Source organism: Bison bison, unplaced genomic scaffold (genome assembly GCF_000754665.1).
Source record: "Bison bison bison isolate TAMUID 2011002044 unplaced genomic scaffold, Bison_UMD1.0 scf7180017864475, whole genome shotgun sequence".
NCBI lineage: Eukaryota > Metazoa > Chordata > Mammalia > Artiodactyla > Bovidae > Bison > Bison bison.
Genome location: NW_011495036.1, coordinates 2,317,320 through 2,336,314, shown reverse-complemented (window position 1 = coordinate 2,336,314; position 18,995 = coordinate 2,317,320). Strand labels below are relative to the sequence as shown.

At 48.6% G+C, this 18,995-nt stretch overlaps 1 protein-coding gene across 1 annotated transcript in view; it reads left to right on the top strand.

Moving 5' to 3' along the window:
- Nucleotides 1-5,399, top strand: part of IQCA1 (IQ motif containing with AAA domain 1) — a 187,889-nt gene extending 182,490 nt beyond the window's left edge. Inside the window, exon 19 of the mRNA XM_010862043.1 lies at nt 4,801-5,399. Within this exon, the coding sequence (XP_010860345.1) occupies nt 4,801-4,926 (126 nt within the window). The 3' untranslated portion in view covers nt 4,927-5,399. The remainder of the gene's footprint in view (nt 1-4,800) is intronic.
- Nucleotides 5,400-18,995: the final 13,596 nt, after the last annotated feature.

The following is an 18,995-nucleotide window of genomic DNA, read 5'->3' as shown; positions in this document are numbered from 1 at the left end:
GAAAAATAGTCACCACACTGATTCCAAAAATAATGGTCCGCACACGAGTTGACAGACTTTTTCCTTAAAGGGCCAGACAGTAAATGTTTTAGGCTTCAAAAACTACGGGGTCTCTGTCCCAACTGTTTAACTCTACGTCCTGCCTCAAAAGTGTCCAGACGCAGCAAATAAATGAATGGGTGTGGCCGGGTGCCAATGAAACTTTATTTGCAAAAACAGACAACAGACCAACTTTGGCCCATCAGCCACAGTTCCTTGATCCTTGCTCTAGAAAAGTCAGAAGAAATATTTATGACTCCAAGTTGAAGTTTTTGCCAGCGTCTGAATTATACTCACTAACTATTTAAACCTTGTTAGTGTTGACTGCAAATATTAATCCTCTTCAAGCGATATATTCTTGTTAGAAATCCCCAGGTTATTTCTCCTTTGTGAAATGACAATGTCCCTCCCTATTTTGAGGAACTAGGTTTGGGTGTTTTCTCTTAGCTGGGTTTTTTACTGTCTGAAATAATCTCTAGAAGCTTTATACCTGTTTCAGGTACTTGAGATCCAGTGACTAGAATCCATTGTATTAATCAAAAGAAGGAAGTGCTGCCATTTTATAACCTGGGGTGAGAACGCATATGTTTCTTGCATCTGCTCCTCATACTCGTTTTTGCTGGTTTTTTTTTAACTTCAAACTTTTTTATTTTGTATTGGGGTGTAGCCGATTAACAATGTTCTGATAGTTTCAGGTGTGCAGCGAGGAGACTCAACCATGCAAATACGTGGATCTTTTCTCCCCCAAGCTTCCTTCCCATCCAGGCTGCCACATAACACTGAGCGGAGTTCCATCATGTTCGTTTCTCAAAGGAACTAGGTCATTTTACCACCGTCATCACTAACCCACCCGCCCCATCCTTTTCCGCTTCCTGTCTTTACTCCGGGATTCACCCAGCACCTGGCCCCAGCTAGATGCTCAGTTAACTTGTTGAGTGGGAAATGGATTGAGCAGATGGACAGATGGAATGACACTGTCACTCTTCCAGATAATGAGATTGCGTGGCTCTAGATGCTGGTAACCAGGTCTATCATCGTCACCCTGAGAAGTTCCACCTAACTGTGCTGCTAACAGTGTGTCAGACTGAGATCTTTCTTACAGGTTCTCCAGACACATGTACCTGCTCCGTGGACGTGATGGAGAACATACTGAATGATAAGAATGTAATAGTCATAACAATGTTAGCTAATACCGTTGTGACTATTAGCCAGGCACCCTATGAATTCAGACCTCACCATTGCTCTATTTTGCAGATGAAGAAACTGGGTTATAGTCAGTTTCAAACAGGTCTACACTCGAGTCCCTGGAACCTGGGAATTTGTCAGGTTGCATGGCAAAGGGGAATTCAGATGGAGTAAGGCTGCTAATCAGCTGGCCTGAAGACAGATCACCCTGAATTATCCTCATGAGGCCAGTGTACTCATAAAAATTAGAAGAGGGCGTCAGAAGAGAAACAGAAAGACGGCCGCATGAGGGGTCACTGGACCTCCAGGTAGCCCAGCACTGCTGCCCAGAGGCGGAGATGAGGCCACCAGCCAGGAGGGCAGGTGGCCTCTGGAAGCTACAAGAGACAAGGGAATGGATTCTCCCCCAGAGCTCCAGAAGGGAATACAGCCTGCAGACACCTTGATTTTAGCCCCATGAGACCCCTTTTGGACTTCTGACCTACAGAACTGTAAGATATTAAGTGCTTTGTTTTAAGCCACTAAGTATGTAGTAATGTGCTACAGCAGCCAAAATAAAACAACCAGAAAAAGAAAACCACAAGAGGACTTGTTCCAGGTGACACAGCTTAAAAGGAGCAGAGCTGACGTTCAAACCTTACTCCGAAGCCAGTGCCATTGAACGCAGTCCATCCTGTGTCTCAGTAAATTAGTTGTCACCTTAACTGCTTGGCCACCTCACCTTTCGTTGAAAGGTAAGCCAAAGCTAAAAAAGAATGACAAAATCCCCAAGTGCCAGAAACAAAGATAAATCTCAAACACAGGGACAGCCAGATGCATGGCATGTAGCATAGAGAGAAATAGGAATAGGAAGCAAAAAGGGTTAGGAGTCGTGGCAGATACAATGACAAATCTGCTGCCTCCATGACTAGATGTTTGACGTCCCAATACCACCAAGGAGCATCCTGTAAGACTTCTAAACATCCGGTAAGACCTGGTTCTGAATGTGGGCTTAGAGAACACATGGAAGCAACTTCAGCACTGCTCAGGAACGGAGGCATAACGAGAGAAAGAGAGAGGCCAAGACAAATCTGAAAATCAAAATTCCAAAACATTTCAGAAAATCTAGTGCTGAGTACAATCTTCAAACAGAAATGATTAAAAGACAATAGTTTAAACAAAAATCTAATTACGTTAGATTTTAATCCATTATGTTAGATTATACTAATGTAATTAGATTAGTATAATGAAACCATAACTTCCATTAGAGAAACATACAAATGTTTGAAACAAAGATGGGCAGAAATGGAGTAAAAACAGATAATTATATCAAAAAAAAGCCCACAGAAAGCTTAGAAATGAAAAATATAGTCACTAACATAAAAAGTCAAAAAACAAAAGAGATGTGAACGCCAGGCTAGAGATGGTCAAAGAACAGATTAGTGGAATGGATGATGGTCCTAGGGAGCTCCCTCAGAAAGCAGCACAAAAAAATAAACAGATAAAACCTATAAACGGCAAGTAACAGCCTTTGAAAACATTGGCACCCAGATAATAGTTTTGGAAGAAGAGAGGAAATACCAGAGGAATGATTATTTGAAGAAATACTTGCTAAGAACTTTCTTAACTTGAATACATGAATTCTTAGATTAAAAACAAATTCCACATGCCCAGCCGAATGAGTAAAACAGATCTATATCTACATACATTATTGTCAAACTGAGAACAAGATGACAAGCCAGTCTTATGATACCAGATTACCTGCAGAGAAGCAGTGGGGAAATTAGACGTCTCCTTGGCAACAATTAGTACCAGAAGAAAGTGAAAGCCTATCTTCAAAGTGCTGAGGAAAAATAACTGGCTGCCTAAAATCTATATCCAGCAAAACTAGCCTCCAGGGGATTCTCAGGAATCAGAGTAGTAAAGAATTCTCCTGGCAATGCTGGAGACGCAAGAGACACAGGTTCAATCCCCGGGTCAGGAAGATCTGCTAGAGAGGGAAATGGCAACCCACTCCAGTATTCTTGTCTGGAGAATCCCGTGGGCAGAGAAGCCTGATGGGCTACAGTCCGTGAGGTCACAAAGAGACATGACTGAGCACACAGCACACATACTTACACACAAACCAGCATCCAAGAGATGGAAGAAAATACAGGCATTTTAAGACAAAGACTGAGACAGTGTCCTACTCACACCCCTTCAGAGATAAAATTGAAGAGGCTCATGACCTACCTACAACCCCAGGAATTCTTTTTTGGGTATATGCCCCAGAGAAGCTTTCTAATATAAGCTTTCTCATATATATTAAACTTGTGAATTTCAACAGCATTCATAATGACAAAATATTGAAAATCACCTCTAAGTCCATCAATAGGAGAATTGATAAATAATGTTTATTATAGTCATTTAAGGGCTTCCCAATAGCTCACTGGGTAAAGAATCCACCTGCAGTGCAAGAGACACAGGTTCAATCCCTGGGTTGCAAAGATCCCCTGGAGGAGGAAATGGCTTTCTGCTTGGAAGAAAAGCTATAGAAAAGCCTAGACAGCATATTAAAAAGCAGAGACATTACCTTGCCAACAAAGGTCCATCTAGTCAAAGCTATGGTTTTTCCAGTAGTCATGTATGAATGTGAGAGTTGTGTACCATAAAGAAAGCTGAGCACTGAAGAATTGATGCTTTTGAACTGCGGTGTTGGAGAAGACTCTTGAGAGTCCCTTGGACTGCAAGAAGATCCATCCAGTCCATCCTAAAGGAAGTCAGCCTGAATATTCATTGGAAGGACTGATGCTGAAGCCGAAACTCCAATACTTTGGCCACCTGATGCGAAGAACTGACTCATTGGAAAAGACCCTGATACTGGGAAAGATTGAAGGCAGGAGGAGAAGGGGCCGACAGAGGATGAGATGGTTGGATGGCATCACCGACGCGATGGACATGAGTTTGAGCAAGCTCTAGGAGTTGGTGATGGACATGCAGTCCTGGCCTGCTGCAGTCCATGGGGTCACAGTTGGACACCGCTGAGCAACTAAGCATAAACACAAACAATAGTCATTTAATGAAATACGACTTCAGAGTTTGCAAGCCAAAGTGTTTCTCAGATTTCAAATATAAGTGAAGGTTGAGAAACACGTCATTACAGGGCCAGTTGTGATTATTGAGTGCTTTTGGGATCTTTTGGCTCCAGTGTTTCTGTCTTGTTTTCAACAGTCTCCCTCAGAGTGTTTGAAGCCCTCCCAAGGTTCACAGTTGGTCATCAGTCCAGCTGATGGTCTTGTCTGAACCACAGGGAGCTACTCACATTACCAAAAAAACCTCGGTAACTTGGGGTTAGAGCAAGACCCCCAGGAAGTCAGGTGACTTAGTGGGAAGGGCTCTTGGTTTGACCTGGCAAGTAGTCTCTCTGTTAACTCTTTAAGGTGAAAGTTTCAAATAGTGTAGAAATATACAAAACCACTAAGAAAGAACATACCTTAAAAGCCCAGTGTTTAATGGCTGCTTGCCCCCTTCCTTTCAGCAAGCTTGTCTTTATTTTTAAGGGCATACCAGTGAATTCATGTCATTTTCATATTTTCCTAAACATCTGTTTGATTTCAGGACTGGTATGCCAAGACCCCTATGGGTAAAAAGCGAGCCTTGGCATTAACAGGAGGTAACAAAGAAAATGAAAAGGACAAAGGAAAAAAGGAGAAGAAAGGGAAAAAGGAGAAAAAGAAAAAGTAATGCCTTTCTGAGGAGCCGGGGATGCGGATGTCTCTGATTTGACAGAAGAGATTGACCATTGCCCATCTGAAGACCCGCATTGATGCCCCATGCCCATCAGCCTTGCTCCCACTCAGGTCTTCATAGGTTGACCACCAAGTTAGCTGTCCATAACAACCACTTCTACAGCTTGTAACTGTTTCTTAGCCTATGTAAAGTTTGTATATAACCCAAACTCACTCTTCACATACTCCACAATCTCTCCACAATCTCTCCACAAGTTGGATACTTCATCTCAACAGTACTAGTTGCCAGATTTAAATGTTGATAGTTAGAAAATATTCTAATTTGACAACTAGTACGTTCAGTCTGTCATTGATATGACTAGGTTTGTAGTAATTCATGTATACCATATATTTATCTTGCACATATTTTAATAAATTAATTCTTTGCTCTATTCATATACTTTAAATAATGGAATAAAAACTTTTTCTTGAACTGACTCTAATTTGGTTGCTAAAGCTAAAAAAGGATTTTTAAATTAATGATTTCAATCTTCTGACTTTAAAGATGGGGAGGCTGAGACCCAGGGCCACAGAGCTAATATTTGGAACACGGAGGCTGAAGTCGTTGCCTCAGTTCCCAGGTGACTGATCTTTGGAAGTGCTGGAGCACTGGCAGCCCAACAGCTAGATGAAAAGCACAGCATGAAAATGGAGTAGGCACTTACCCGGCAATCCAGTGGCCCTGGGTTCAATCCCTGGTCGGGGACCTAAGTGCCCGTGAGGTGTAGCCAAAAATAAAATGGGATAAGAATTGTAGAAGAGAAATGCTAAACAAAGAAGTAAAACAAATGCTAAGGAAAAAAAAGAAGTAAAGAATAGAAAGATGAGGATCAAAGATAAGTTTCAGTTTTGTAAGAACATGAATGCCTACTTGGTAGATGACAGTGAGTGACCCACTTCTAAACTGTGAGAACACAGGGGAAGGAGACAAGCTGAGGTGGGGTAAACGTAATTAAATTTAATTCAAATTAACTGTTGCACAGTGTGGGGCTATGGCACAGAAAGTTCTACAATCTCTTTCTCTATAGACCCAGCTTCGTCTCCAGGCTTTGCCGAGATATTCAATGGGTTAGATCTTTAATGCCAGAAACAGGCAGTGGTTCCCAGGTATCTTCTGGCCATCAGCATAGACCCCTCAGCCTGCGTCTGTACAGGACATGGGCACAGATTAGGAGAGAAAGAGACAGCCCCGGGCCCACATGCACCAAGTCTGCTCTGTACGTCTCTGAATCTGTTCTCTCGAACAAACCACTTTTCCAAGTTCACCGCCATAGATTCGCCAAAGGAACCCCGACTTCAGCCGTCAGCCTGTTGGCCCCTTAACCACCCCAGACCATGTCTGGCCAAGGCTCCAAGAGGCCTGAGGGGTGGACAGACTCCCCACTCTGAGCCCAGAGAGCAGGGAAACCTTCATCTCTCCAGGGTGAGTCCCCTCTTTTCACATGTCATGGGAGCAAATCCTTGGTTTTGATCCCAGACGAGAATTTCAAGGCTCTGGGGTTTGGTGTTCATTGCAAATAATAGAATCCAAGTTATAAAGCCATGAGAATCACTACATCATCGTCCACTGGCCAGCTCATCAAACCGTAAGGGATGCATGTTTAATTTATTTTTACTTACTTTTTGGCCACACCATTCAGCATGCAGGATCTTAGTTCCCCAACCAGAAGTCAAACCTGTGCTCCACGCAATGGAAATGCAGATTTTTAACCACTGGGCCACCAGAGAAGCCCCACAATCCATGTTTAAAATCCGAGGTCTTCCTGGGAAAATGATGCAGCCATGTGCTACAACCCCTGTTCTTACCTGATGCAGAGAAATGACAGCCTTGACTGATGGGAGGAAAGGAAAATAAAAGCATGCAGAGGGGGGAAGAAGGAAGGGACTGTGGGAAGGAAGGACAAACAGACACTTCTGAGCTGGGGCCTGAGCTGTTCCTGGGCCTGATGGGACAATTCGCCCCTCCTGAGCATGTTCTTAAGTGAAGGAGACAGTAATGCATGTCATTAACCCTCATTAAAGGAGCTTCTGTGCAATGAAATCTGACTAAAGTGGAATTAAAGCTCTCGGTGGCTCTGCCCTCAGCTTGCCCTGTTTTTGGACCCGGAACGACTGCGGGCTAACTCAGCATTCTTTTGAGCATGTTCCTGAGACTGTCCGTCCTTAAACAGACACCTCCGTCCAGAACTAGAAGGTTTAGGACACCCTAACGCTGAGGCTTCCCAGGTGGCAAAGATGCTAAAGAACTCACCTGCCAAACCAGGAGACACGAGTTCGATCCCTGGGTTGGGAAGATCCGCTAGCAGAGGAAATGGCAACCCACTCCAGTATCCTTGCCTGGGGAAGCCCGTGGACAGAGGAGCCTGGTGGGCTACAGTGCGTGGGGCCTCAAAGAGCAGGATATGACTGAGCACGTCTGCAAAGTTCAAGTGCACAACGCTCTGGAAACTATTTTCGAGGTTCTTCCTAATGCTCCATCATGTGTGATATGAAGACAGCAACTGTGGGTGGTGTCACGTGGTTATTTCAAAGGGCGACACTAGCTTCAGCCACTCGTGACTTCAAGGGGCCCAAGCTACTTTTGGCTTCTGGTGCCCTTGCAGGTCTGAAGATTTTAAGAGAAGCATAGATGATACTAACCCACTCCAGTGTTCTTGCCTGGAGAATCCCAGGGATGGGGGAGCCTGGTGGGCTGCCATCTATGGGGTCACACAGAGTCAGACAAGACTGACGCGACTTAGCAGCAGCAGCAGTAGCAGCAGATGATACTAACAAGCACAGAGAAACCACAAAAGACCAATGGGTTTGAAACCAAGAGGGCAGCTACTTCAACAGTAAGGTTTGGAAAATCAAAGGGATCTTGACCCAAAATATGTCTCCCTGCACCACGAGGCTTCCCAGGCGGCACTAGTGGGAAAGAACCCACCTGCCAACGCAGGAGGCAGACGAAGGTTTGATCCCTGAGTGGAGAAGATCCCCTGGAGAAAGGAATGGCAACCCACTCCAGTATTCTTGCCTGGAGAATCCCATGGACTGGGGAGCCTGGTGGGCTACAGTCCACAGGGTCACAAAGAGTTGGACACGACTGAGCAACTTGGCACCATGCACTGTTAGAATCACTCATTCACTGATGGGTTGTCCCCTTATCCATCCCCAGCCATTAGAAGACACAGTTGCAGCATGCAGAGATGTGGGGTTCATTCTCCAAGTCTATTACTGAGCACCTTCTATGTGCCAAGATGCTCAAGGGAACAGCTTTGCAGTCTAGTGGGGGAGGGGCCATCAATAAACGACATATGTACTGGCTACATGGACCCAGATCCGAACAAGGGGTGTGGGAACTGGGGCACCCACCCTAAGACTTAGCGTAAGGGATCCAGCTTAGCAATGATTTCTGGATGGAGAATCTGAGATTCCATGAGTATATGGCAGATCTGTCTGATTGCTTAGCTCTTCAAAACGGCTGCACTTCCTGCCCATATAACTACCTAAGACGGCGTATTTAGGGCCCCTGGCACATGGAATGCACTCCCTATGGGTTTATCGCCTCATAGACATTTCACAGTGCACTTTGCATATTGGGTTTTGGGGCGATAACCCAGAGCCCAGGAGTCTGCCTCCAGGAGTCCTGGCCTCTGCCCCCCTACTCCACCCTCACACCCACCCCCACCCTCCAACTCCCCCAACCCACACCCACTGAACCGTCCTCAGAAGTCTCTCTCTTCACACAGGGCAGCTCACCCAGGTCCTCCACATGGCAAACGGACAGGGTCTCTCTCTTTTGGCCTAGAGATTAAGCATCTTAGAAATTCTGTCTCCACCATCAATTCCAGAGGTTTAGAGCAAAGGCCTTGACTGACCCACCACTCTTGCTGGCCCTGTACCCTCCGCGTCTTCACTGGGCAGGAGTTTGGTCTCTGCCTCGCGCTGCAGTGAGGAGCGATCCCAGCTCTGACCAGTGTGCCCAGCAGAGCCGGGTATCTGGTGAGGTCTCTGTGAACACCACCTGCTCTTCCACAGCAGGTCCCCAGCTTCCTGAGACGACAGTGCAGTGTGGTGACGTGATGGAGGGTTGCCCTGGGACAGCCCTGCCTCCCCAGGGCAAGGGTGTACCTGCAGAAGCCAGGGGCCTCTGCAGGGTCCCCTCCCACCCCCACCCCCAGCCCTTCCCCTTGACCGTTTCCCTTGTGGGCCCGTCTGGGGTCTGGGAGGCCTCTGTCGCCCCCTCGGGGACACCACGGGCTCATCTCTAGAGCCCCTGGGTAGAGAGATCACTGCTCCAGCCTGTTCACAGGTCTCTCCCAGCCCATCTGGAAGGACATCAGCCAGCATCTGGGAAGAGGGCTGTGGCTTCTTGGAAAGCCCCGTGGTCTGGGCCCGGCTGAGTCCAGACTCACAAGCGAGCTGGGTGACCTTGAGCCAGTCCAACCATACACATCCACACACACACAACACACAACACTGCACACAGAAACACACGAGCCACACACACACATGCGCACACGTGAACACACAGACAAAACACATGCACGGATACCCACGTATGTACACATCCCACCCCTATGAACCCACGCACACCCGCACACCCACACACCCATGAGCACATGTTCACGTGCACACATGCATGCACACCCCCGTGGCCCCCACTTTCTCAGCAGGGCTGATGGCAGATGCCCCTGACGCCGGCTTCCCTGAGCCTCAGGGCTCCCCCCGAGAGCAGCACAAGAGGGAGGTGTCCCCGCAGGCGCTCCTGGGCCCCGCAGTGTGTTTACGAGCTGCACTGAGCGAGTGCATGGTGAAGACATCCGCCTCCTGATCCCCGTGGGAGGGGGTTGAGGGCTTCCCGCTGCAGCAGGAAAGGCTGACGGCCCCCCCGCCATGGCTCCCCACTGCACAGGGAGCAGGAAGGGCCGCTCAGAAGAGTGCAGCCACAAAAAACCCAAACCAGACTCCCCGCTCTCCACGCGGAGCTCAGAGAGGTTGTCAGCCTTCCCAAAGTCACAGAGTTGCTCCAGACACCACCAGACCACACCACGACTCGGGGGACGGGGAGGGAAGCTGAACACCGGTGGTGCAGGGCCCTTCCTGGGGGTCCCCAGGGAGCCACATGTGTTTCCTCATCTGTGAAAGACCTGGGGGTGAGACTCATAAACATCCTTCTAGCTCTGAGTTCCTGTTGCCCTTGGGATGGAAGCACTCCAGAGAAGGAGGTCTTAAGCCTTAACCCATGACAGTCATCAGGGTCACTGGTGATAAGAAGACTGTGACCAGGCTCACCCGACTCCTAAACACCTGGGCTTGGACGCATCCCCGAGGGCAGCACCCGCAGCATTGCGAGGCAGGGTCCTCTGCCTGCAGCCCAATATTCAGCATCTCTACAGTGAACAGAGCAGCGTGCCGGGGTCAGGGCGGGGGCTACCCCAACAGAAGCAGGCCCAGTGCTGATGAAGAAGATAAACAGCTGGAGTCAGAGCTGCCGTGCTCTGCATGTGATTCTCTGAACATCCTGGCTGATTTCATGTCCCAGAATTACAGATTTAGGGCTGGAGCCCTGTCTGGTGAGAGGTCTTCCTCGCCCTGGAGAGCAAGGGCAATATTCATCTACCCCTGCAGAGTCAGACACGACTAAAGTGACTCAGCACAGATGGGCTCTCACCACCTGAAACTGCCTTTAGAATCTTTCTTCTGAAGGAGAACTTTCCAATAGTCTTTTATCAAAACGTGAACGCTCGTGAGAGGGGATGTGCATTCGGGATTTTGTTGAGTTATGACACAAATACAATAAAGGCACTTTGCTCACCATCCAGGATTTGAAGTGGAGGCGGTGCCAGCACTTTAGAAGCCCACTTGCAGAGATGTCCAATCAACAGACAAACGGATAAAATAATCTATGGTACATATATACAATGAAATGTTGTTGTTCAGTCTGACTCTTTGTGACCCCATGGATTGCAGCACGCCAGGCTCCTCTGTCCTTCACCATCTCCTGGAGTTTGTTCAAACTTATGTCTGTTGAGCCACCAACTCATCACTGACTCAATGGAGTATTACTCAGTCATAAAAAAGAAGGAAAGAATGCAATTTGAGGCAGATTATCATACTAAGTGAAGCAAGCCATAGAGAGAAAGACAGATATCATACGATACTGCATATTTGTGAAATAAAATAAAGGTACAAATGAACTTATTGGCAAAACAAAAAGAGATTTACAGACATAGAAAACAAACATGGTTACCAAAGGGGAATGGGGGAGGAAAGGGACAAATTAGGACCTTGGGATTAACACACACACACTATATATATATAATAGATAACCAACAAGGACCTACTGTATAGCACAGGGAATTATATTAATATTGGTAATAAACTATGAGCAAAAAGAATCTGAAAAAGGATATATGTATATAAATAACTGAATTATATCAATATATGTATATATAGCTATGACCAATTCAGACAGCATACTAAAAAGCAGAGACATTACTTGGCCAACAAAGGTCCATCTAGTCAAAGCTGTGTCGTCATGTATGGACGTGAGAGTTGGACTGTGAAGAAAGCTGAGCGCCAAAGAATTGATGCTTTTGAACTGTGGTGTTGGAGAAGAGTCTTGAGAGTCCCTTGGACTGCAAGGAGATCCAACCAGTCAATCCTAAAGGAAATCAGTCCTGAATATTCATTGGAAGAACTGATGCTGAAGCTGAAACTCCAACACTTCGGCCACCTGATGCGAAGAACTGACTCCTTGGAAAACAACCTGATGCTGGGAAAGATTGAAGGCAGTAGGAGAAGGGGATGACAGAGGATGAGATGGTTGGATGGCATCACTGACTCAATGGGCAAGTTTGAGTATGCTCCAGGAGTTGGTGATGGACAGGGAGGCTTGGTGTGCTGCAGTCCATGGGGTCGCTGAGTCGGACACAACTGAGTGACTGAACTGAACTGATGTGTATAAATGGGGCTTCCCAGGAGATTCTAGTGGTAAAGAACCCTTCTGCCAATGCAGGAGACATGAGAGGCTTGGGTTCGATCCCTGGGTCAGGAAGATCCCCTGGAGGAGGAAATGGTAACCCACTCCAATATTCTTGCCTGGAGAATCCCATGGACAGAGAAAACTGGCAGGCTACAGTCCATAGGGTTGCAAAGAATCAGACGCAACTGAAGCAGTTTAGTGCATGTATATAAATAACTGAATTACCGTGCCATAAACCTGAAAGTAACACAATACTCTAGATCAGCTATACTTCAATAAAAAAAATAATAATAATAAATACAAGAGAAGAAAAAAAAAAGAGAAGCCCACTTGCTGGGCTTCTGCTCTGGGTGTGGCACATGCAGGCCACTTCCAGCAGCATCCACCCAGTGAGATTTGACATTTTCCTCACCAGCCAGGCTGCCAAGTTCATGGGGCTCAGTGGTGGGGAGGTCTCCTCGGGTGGTACCCCAGCAGGGCTGGGCCTGAGCAGAAGCTGGTGCCAACCAGAAACCTCTGTCTCCCCACGGCACACACGGGGGTGCAGGGCTCAGTGCCCAGACCCACACTGGGTCCTAGGGGCTCCCGTGGCTCCCTGAACACAGCAGGTCACCCCGCCAGGTGACCTGCAACAGCCAGAGTGGGGATGACAGCCCCACTAAAGGACAGAATTTACTCCAAGTGGAAACTAATTGATTCTGCCTCAGCAACTTTCCCAATTAGCGAGAATTCTACAACTGAAGGATGAGCTGATGGGGAACCTTAGCTTTATATAAAACAGTTAGCCACAGACTTCAAAGGGTTCTCGAAGGTAAATTTAATTACATCCGCCCCAACCAGACATCCAAAATACCCTCGCATAGCTTTTGTGTGTGTATTTATACTAAGTACAATGCCCACGTCCTGTGACCTTAGTATGTCTCTCTACATCATTGAAAACAGGAGTCCTTTGGAACTGGTTAGAGCAAATTATAATGCCCCCAGCCAAGTGCCTTTTGTTACGCAGCTCATCAAAAGGGGTGCCTGCCTGGCCCTCTGAAAGCTGTGGGACCACTGGAGTTCATTTGAGAACCCTCTACCCCAAGTTGGTCTTGCAAATTATTTCTGCCCTATGCAGAGAATCTCTTTACTGTCCTCCTGGCATCAAGTGACTTTGAATCTTGCATAATACATGCTCACACATACACAGGGAAGGGATTATTGTGCTGCCAGGATTTAATAGTGTTTATGGTAATGAGCTGAAGGGACGCGGGATGACAGAGGTTTTGTGTTCGTCCCTGGAGCACGATGGTGCCATGTCCAGTGGCAGGAGAGCGTACGAGCTGTGTGGGCTCGGCCTGCATCTACAGACGGGCCTCTTCCGTCCTCCAAAGGCTCCAGATCTGGGCACGGGTGGCGCCCGACCTTGGTGAAGCCCATTCCTGCCCTCTCTGCTGGTCCTGGGAAAAGGAGGCACGATCAGTCAGCCGACACTAAGATGACAACCTGACCATACAGGTTTCTACTGCGGCTTCGTGGGCTTGGCTCCCGAGGCTGGGCGGTGAGCTTGCTGCAGGCCAGCACCAAGGGGTGCTCCACCCCAGACCCTCAGCTCTGTGGAAGGTGGACCCAGCCTCTCTCCCACTAGTAAGGAATGAACTGGGACAGGCCCCCCTGTGCAGACGGCAGCTGAGAGCTCGCCACACCTGCAGAGACTAGCATCGCTTCTCCGATGGCCATGACAGCCAGGGCTCTGTGCAAAGCCAGCCCCGAAGAACCAGACACTCAGCTCAAGGCTTCTGTCCCCGATGAGGATGGAGACCGATCCCATTCTTCAAGGAGCGCACTGAGAGTTTGATGAAGAGCTGGACCAGTCAGGTGCCTGCCCAGGGATCCAGCTGAAGGGACTCCAGAACAACCCTGGGACCACAGTGCCCTCAAGTGGAGCGTGGCCAGCACTGCTCTTGGTCAGTTTGGGATGGGGAACGTGCTCTGTTAAGCCCAGGCCATGCCGGAAATCTCTTATTCTAAATGTAAAGGCATGTATCTTGAGTACATGTGAATAAGTATCATACGTATAAGTATCATACCTAAGAATAAGTATCTCTGTTTACTAATAGAATGCAGGCTATTCTGCCAAGTCCAATAAGCAAATGTACAAATATTCAAGGAATGCCCTTTTTTTTTGCCTGCTTGGGTGACTGCCACTCCTCAGCCTGTCCCTGCCATCTCATCTATTCTGCAAACATTCACAGGAAACGTCCATCACGCGGTGGTCCCTTCCTGGGGACTGTGGAACATTTCGGGGACAGAGAAGTACGTGTGGAAAAGGGAGGGAAGAATGACCATGAGTGAGAAGAGACGATTACTGAACCAGCAATTCCTTTGGAACTATTCCGTGCATGGCACAGGCTGCTACTGACCTCATGATGAAAGTGGTTCTCAAGTGTGAGCTGACTGAGCACTGGATGGACTTGGGCCAAAGGCGGGTCCTGGCCACGGGGGACAATGCAGAGTGTGAGGTTGCTGTGCAACAGAGGGTCTCAGCTGACTGCCCAGTGCTGTGGTCCCAGCCGAGCCCTCACCTGGCCGATAGGAAATTGTGCAAGTAAGATTCCGAAGTCCTACTTGTGTGTTTCAGCGGGTCTTCAGTCACTAACTTCTTCTACTCGATCACTACTGTTGGCCAGAGTCTGCCCAGGAGGACCATGCGTGCATGCTAAGTTGCTTCAGTCATGTCCAACTCTTTGCAACCCTATGGACTCTAGCCCACCAGGCTCCTCTGTCCATGGGATTCTCCAGGCAAGAATACTGACTGCAGTGTGTTGCCATGCCCTCCTCCAGGGGATCTTCCCAACCCAGGGATCAAACCCCTGTCTGTTATGTCTACCTGTATTGGCAAGCAAGTTCTTTACCACTTACCGCCACCTGGGAAGCCCCATGGGAGGACCATGACTTTCGCTTAAAAGATGGGCCTGGAAGACTGCTGCTGGCCATCCCCCCTGCAACCAAAGGACATGTTCTTTATCTCAGCAGCAGTAGCACATCAGCTGGCTGCAGCTGACCATCTGGGCCACAACAATGCTACCACGACAAATATCATCTCAAGCATAGCTTTGTTCGGTGCCTCGTCTGTTTCTGCTGGATGGATTCTCAAAAGTGGCCCAGCTGGGTCAACGTTTCATACACACAGAAAGCTGGAAGTATAAAGTAGCGGGGAGTGAAAATCATAGACTACGAGGCTGTGGCCTCCTGCCAGCCCTCCAGGGGTACCCTGGGTCATGGACTCCTCAGCAGAGGATACCTGTCCATCATTTCTGCCATCCTGGAAACTGGCCAAGGACAGGTGGGAGCAACACTGGGAGAGCCAGGCCCTGTTGGAGACATCTGAAGGATCCGTGTCTGCAGACGCCTTCGGAGAGGCCCCAGTTCCGCCCTGGCTCCACCCTCTCCGGGCTCTCACCAATGGGCCCCAGTTCCGCCCTGGCTCCACCCTCTCGGGGCTCACTCACCAATGGGCCCCAGTTCCGCCCTGGCTCCACCCTCTCCGGGGCTCACTCACCAATGGGAAAGCAGGCAGGCCATGATGCTTGTGCTGTGATGTGTAAAAAGGCCCCAGTCCCTCCTACCACACCGGACATAAAGGGAAAGAGGAAGGGGCAAGGAAGTCGTGGTCAGGAAAGGGTTGAAATAAACTCCCATTACCTTCATCAGAAGGACTGATGCTAAAGCTGAAGCTCCAATACTTTGGCCACCTGATGCGAAGAACTGACTCATTGGAAAAGACCCTGATGCTGGGAAAGATTGAGGGCAGGAGGAGAAGGGGACGACAGAGGATGAGATGGTTGAATGGCATCACCGACTCAATGGACATGAGTTTGAGTAAACTCCGGGAGATGGTGATAGGGAAGCCTGGCGTGCTGTAGTTCATGGGGTCACAAAGAGTCAAACGCAACTAAGCCACTGAACAACAACAACCTTGACAGCAAGGAAAGCGCTTCACTCAGACTCCCATTCCCTGTATTCTCTGGCGAGATGGACATCTCTGAGAGGCGGTTCCCTAGAAGTTGCCACAGGGCACTGGGTGTCCTGCTTGTGATGGTCACTGAGGACAGCATTGCCCCCTGCTGAGCAGGATCTCTGACAAACACCTGAATTTGCATCAAAATGAGGCACTGAGTAGGGAGGGGAAAGGGGAGCTGCTAATCAACAGATGTAAAGTTTCAATGAAGCAACATGAATAAGCTCTAGAGACCAGGTGCACAGCATCCTACCCACAGTCAACAAGACTCTGCGCATGTGAGCAGCATCAGTCCTGTCCGACTCTGTGCGACCCCATGGAGTGCAGACTGCCACGCTCCTCTGTCTATGGGGCTCTCCAGTCTCGAATACTGGAGTGGGTTGCCATGCTCCCCTCCAGGGGATCTTCCCAACCCGGGGATTGAACCTGCATCTCTTGTGTCTCCTACATTGGCAGGAAGATTCTTTACCACTGAACCTCCTGGGAAGCCCAACGAGACTATATTGTCTGCTTAAAAAGGGTAGATTGCAAGTGTTCTTACAACAATGAAACAAATTTGTTTTAAAAAATGAGGTGATGGTGGGAGGACTTTCAAACTATCCATACAAGAGGTAAGAAGTCACCATTTGACAATGCTCTGCGAGTTTTCAAAATATGTTCGAGGATAGCATTTTAGAGGGAGTCCCTCAAAAGCAGTGGAGCTGGTTGTACAGTGCAACTGGCTCAAGGGGCAGAGACCGACAGTAACCAGTCTCTGCCTGTACCCACTCCTACCTCCTGGATGGTGCTCTACCCTCCCACATGCTCCATAACTGGTGATCACAGGATGCAGAGGAGATGCTTGAAACGGGTGCTCTACTGGGGCCATCCCCATGCAAGACACAGAAGAGGCAGATCTTTGGCACAGAAAATCCAGGAATGGATGAATCCATCTAAATGTCTCCCCTTAAGTCCAGACACTCTAAGGACGGCCCTGCTTCCAGTGGGCAACACGGGGTGCACAAGGTGGGGAGAAGATAAGACCCATCTCTGAGGACAGAAGACTGACAATCAAGTGCAGACTCCACTGCAAGCCCACTCTCCGGTCCCCCCTAAGGATGCCCCCACCTTACCACAGAGGCATGAGCTGTAATGGAGAAAAATGGAGTGCTGGATGGGAGGGGGTTATGCACTGAGGAAAGGGGCGTAACTGGTTTTAACTTCTCTGATCATTTACACACAGAGAAATAGTCGTGAAACATTTCAAGAAATGTGATATTAACCAGACAGGCTTAATAGTCAAACGGATTTGGCGAAAATGCAAACAAGTGGAAAACCTGGCATCTCCTCCTTTTCCTTCTCTCCTTTTCAGAACTGAGGAGGACTTCCCCGGTGGTACAGTGGATGAGAGCCCACCTGCCAACGTAGGTGACGTGCGTTTGATCCCTGATCCGGGAAGATTCCGCTAAGCCCATGCGCCGCAGCTGCTGAAGCCAGCACACTCTAGAGCCTTCGAGCCACAACTGCTAAGCCCAAGCACAGCCACCGCGGAAGCCCGTGCACCCTGGAGCCTGTGCTCCCCGACAAGAGATGCCGCGGCTGCCACGAGAAGCCCGTTCACCGCAACCAGAGAGAAGCCCCCACTCTCCACAGCTAGAGAAAGCCTGCGTGCAGCCACGAAGACCCAGCACCACCAAAGATAAATAAAGATAAAATAAATATTTTAAAAACTGTTTCTTTAAAACAAAAAAGAACTGAGGATTCAACAAGCCTTGCCCAAAACTAAATAAATCTGTGTTTGCCCATTGTTTTCTCCTTGCCTTGGCCAATTACATTAGAGTATGAGCGTTACCTTATCAAACCATCATCACTGTCGTATCCAGATGTACGTGAACAAGCACACACGTCCCCGCTGACGTACTTAATTGGGAAATGCTAAATCCTAATGACTTCCATTGACCGTGGAGGAGAGAGCGAAGGTCCCTTGAATAGAATGCATCTTTCAAAGCCTTCCTTCCTGTTGCCTTGGTGAATCCATGTGGAATGGAGATTGTCCTGGTGATAAGAGGAAGCCAAACCAAGAGAATGGGGGAGACGGTATATTGGGGCCAATAAACTCTCCTTGAAAGTTGGTTTCTTGGAGACAAGCTGGGTACACTATGGTGCTTTCAGCCAGCTCTCCTGCTGGCATTATTAGGTCCATAAACTCTCCTAAGATTCTATGAGCCAAATGGCCTCTCTCCCCGCACAATACCCTCAAGCCCAGGCCCCGACTTCCGTGAAGGGGAGGGATGCTGGCAGCTGAAATGCGATGCTGCGGTCACATGGCCACCTCTAGGATGCCTTAGGGCAGCTGGAGGTCAATAAAATGTCTTGGAATCCTGCCCGCCAGACCCCATCTATGCCTGTGGTCCCTGGGACTTTAGTGAGAACACAGCTTGTAAGATGGGGAGAAGGCCCACTGCACAAAACAGATGCCTGTTAACTAGGAAGTGTTCACAGCGGACCACAGCGGAGTTGCGAGGTATTTATGCAGTCAGGAAACAGACCACCAGGGAGGGAAGGGAAGGAGGAGGAGCAGCGGTGGGTCCCCAATGCGGCCTAAAAGGAAAAAAGCACGAATGACCCAGCTCGATCTTAAAGAGCCTGCCGGGGGCGCCAGGACCCATCAGGGCTCCCGGCAGAACCTGGGTGCAGTGCTGTCTGTGGATCTTCACCTGCAGCTCGGAGCTCCTGCCGTGACTGTACCGATATGCGTCCCTGAGCAGCCCCTCTCCCTATCGGATATGCCCTTGAATCTCCCGGGGATCTTGTTAATATGCAGATTCCTTATCCCTGGGTCAGGATTGGGGGTCCAAGATTCTGCATTTCTGAGAAATGGCAACCCACTCCAGTACTCTTGCCTGGAAAAGTCCATGGACTGAGGAGCCTGGTAGGCTACAGTTCAAGGGGTCGCAAAGAGTCGGACACGACTAAGCGACTTTTTCTTTCTTTCTTCCTTCCTTCCTTCCTTCCTCCTCCTTCCTTCCTCCCTTCCTCCCTTCCTCCCTCCCTCCCTCCCTCCCTCCTCCTTCCT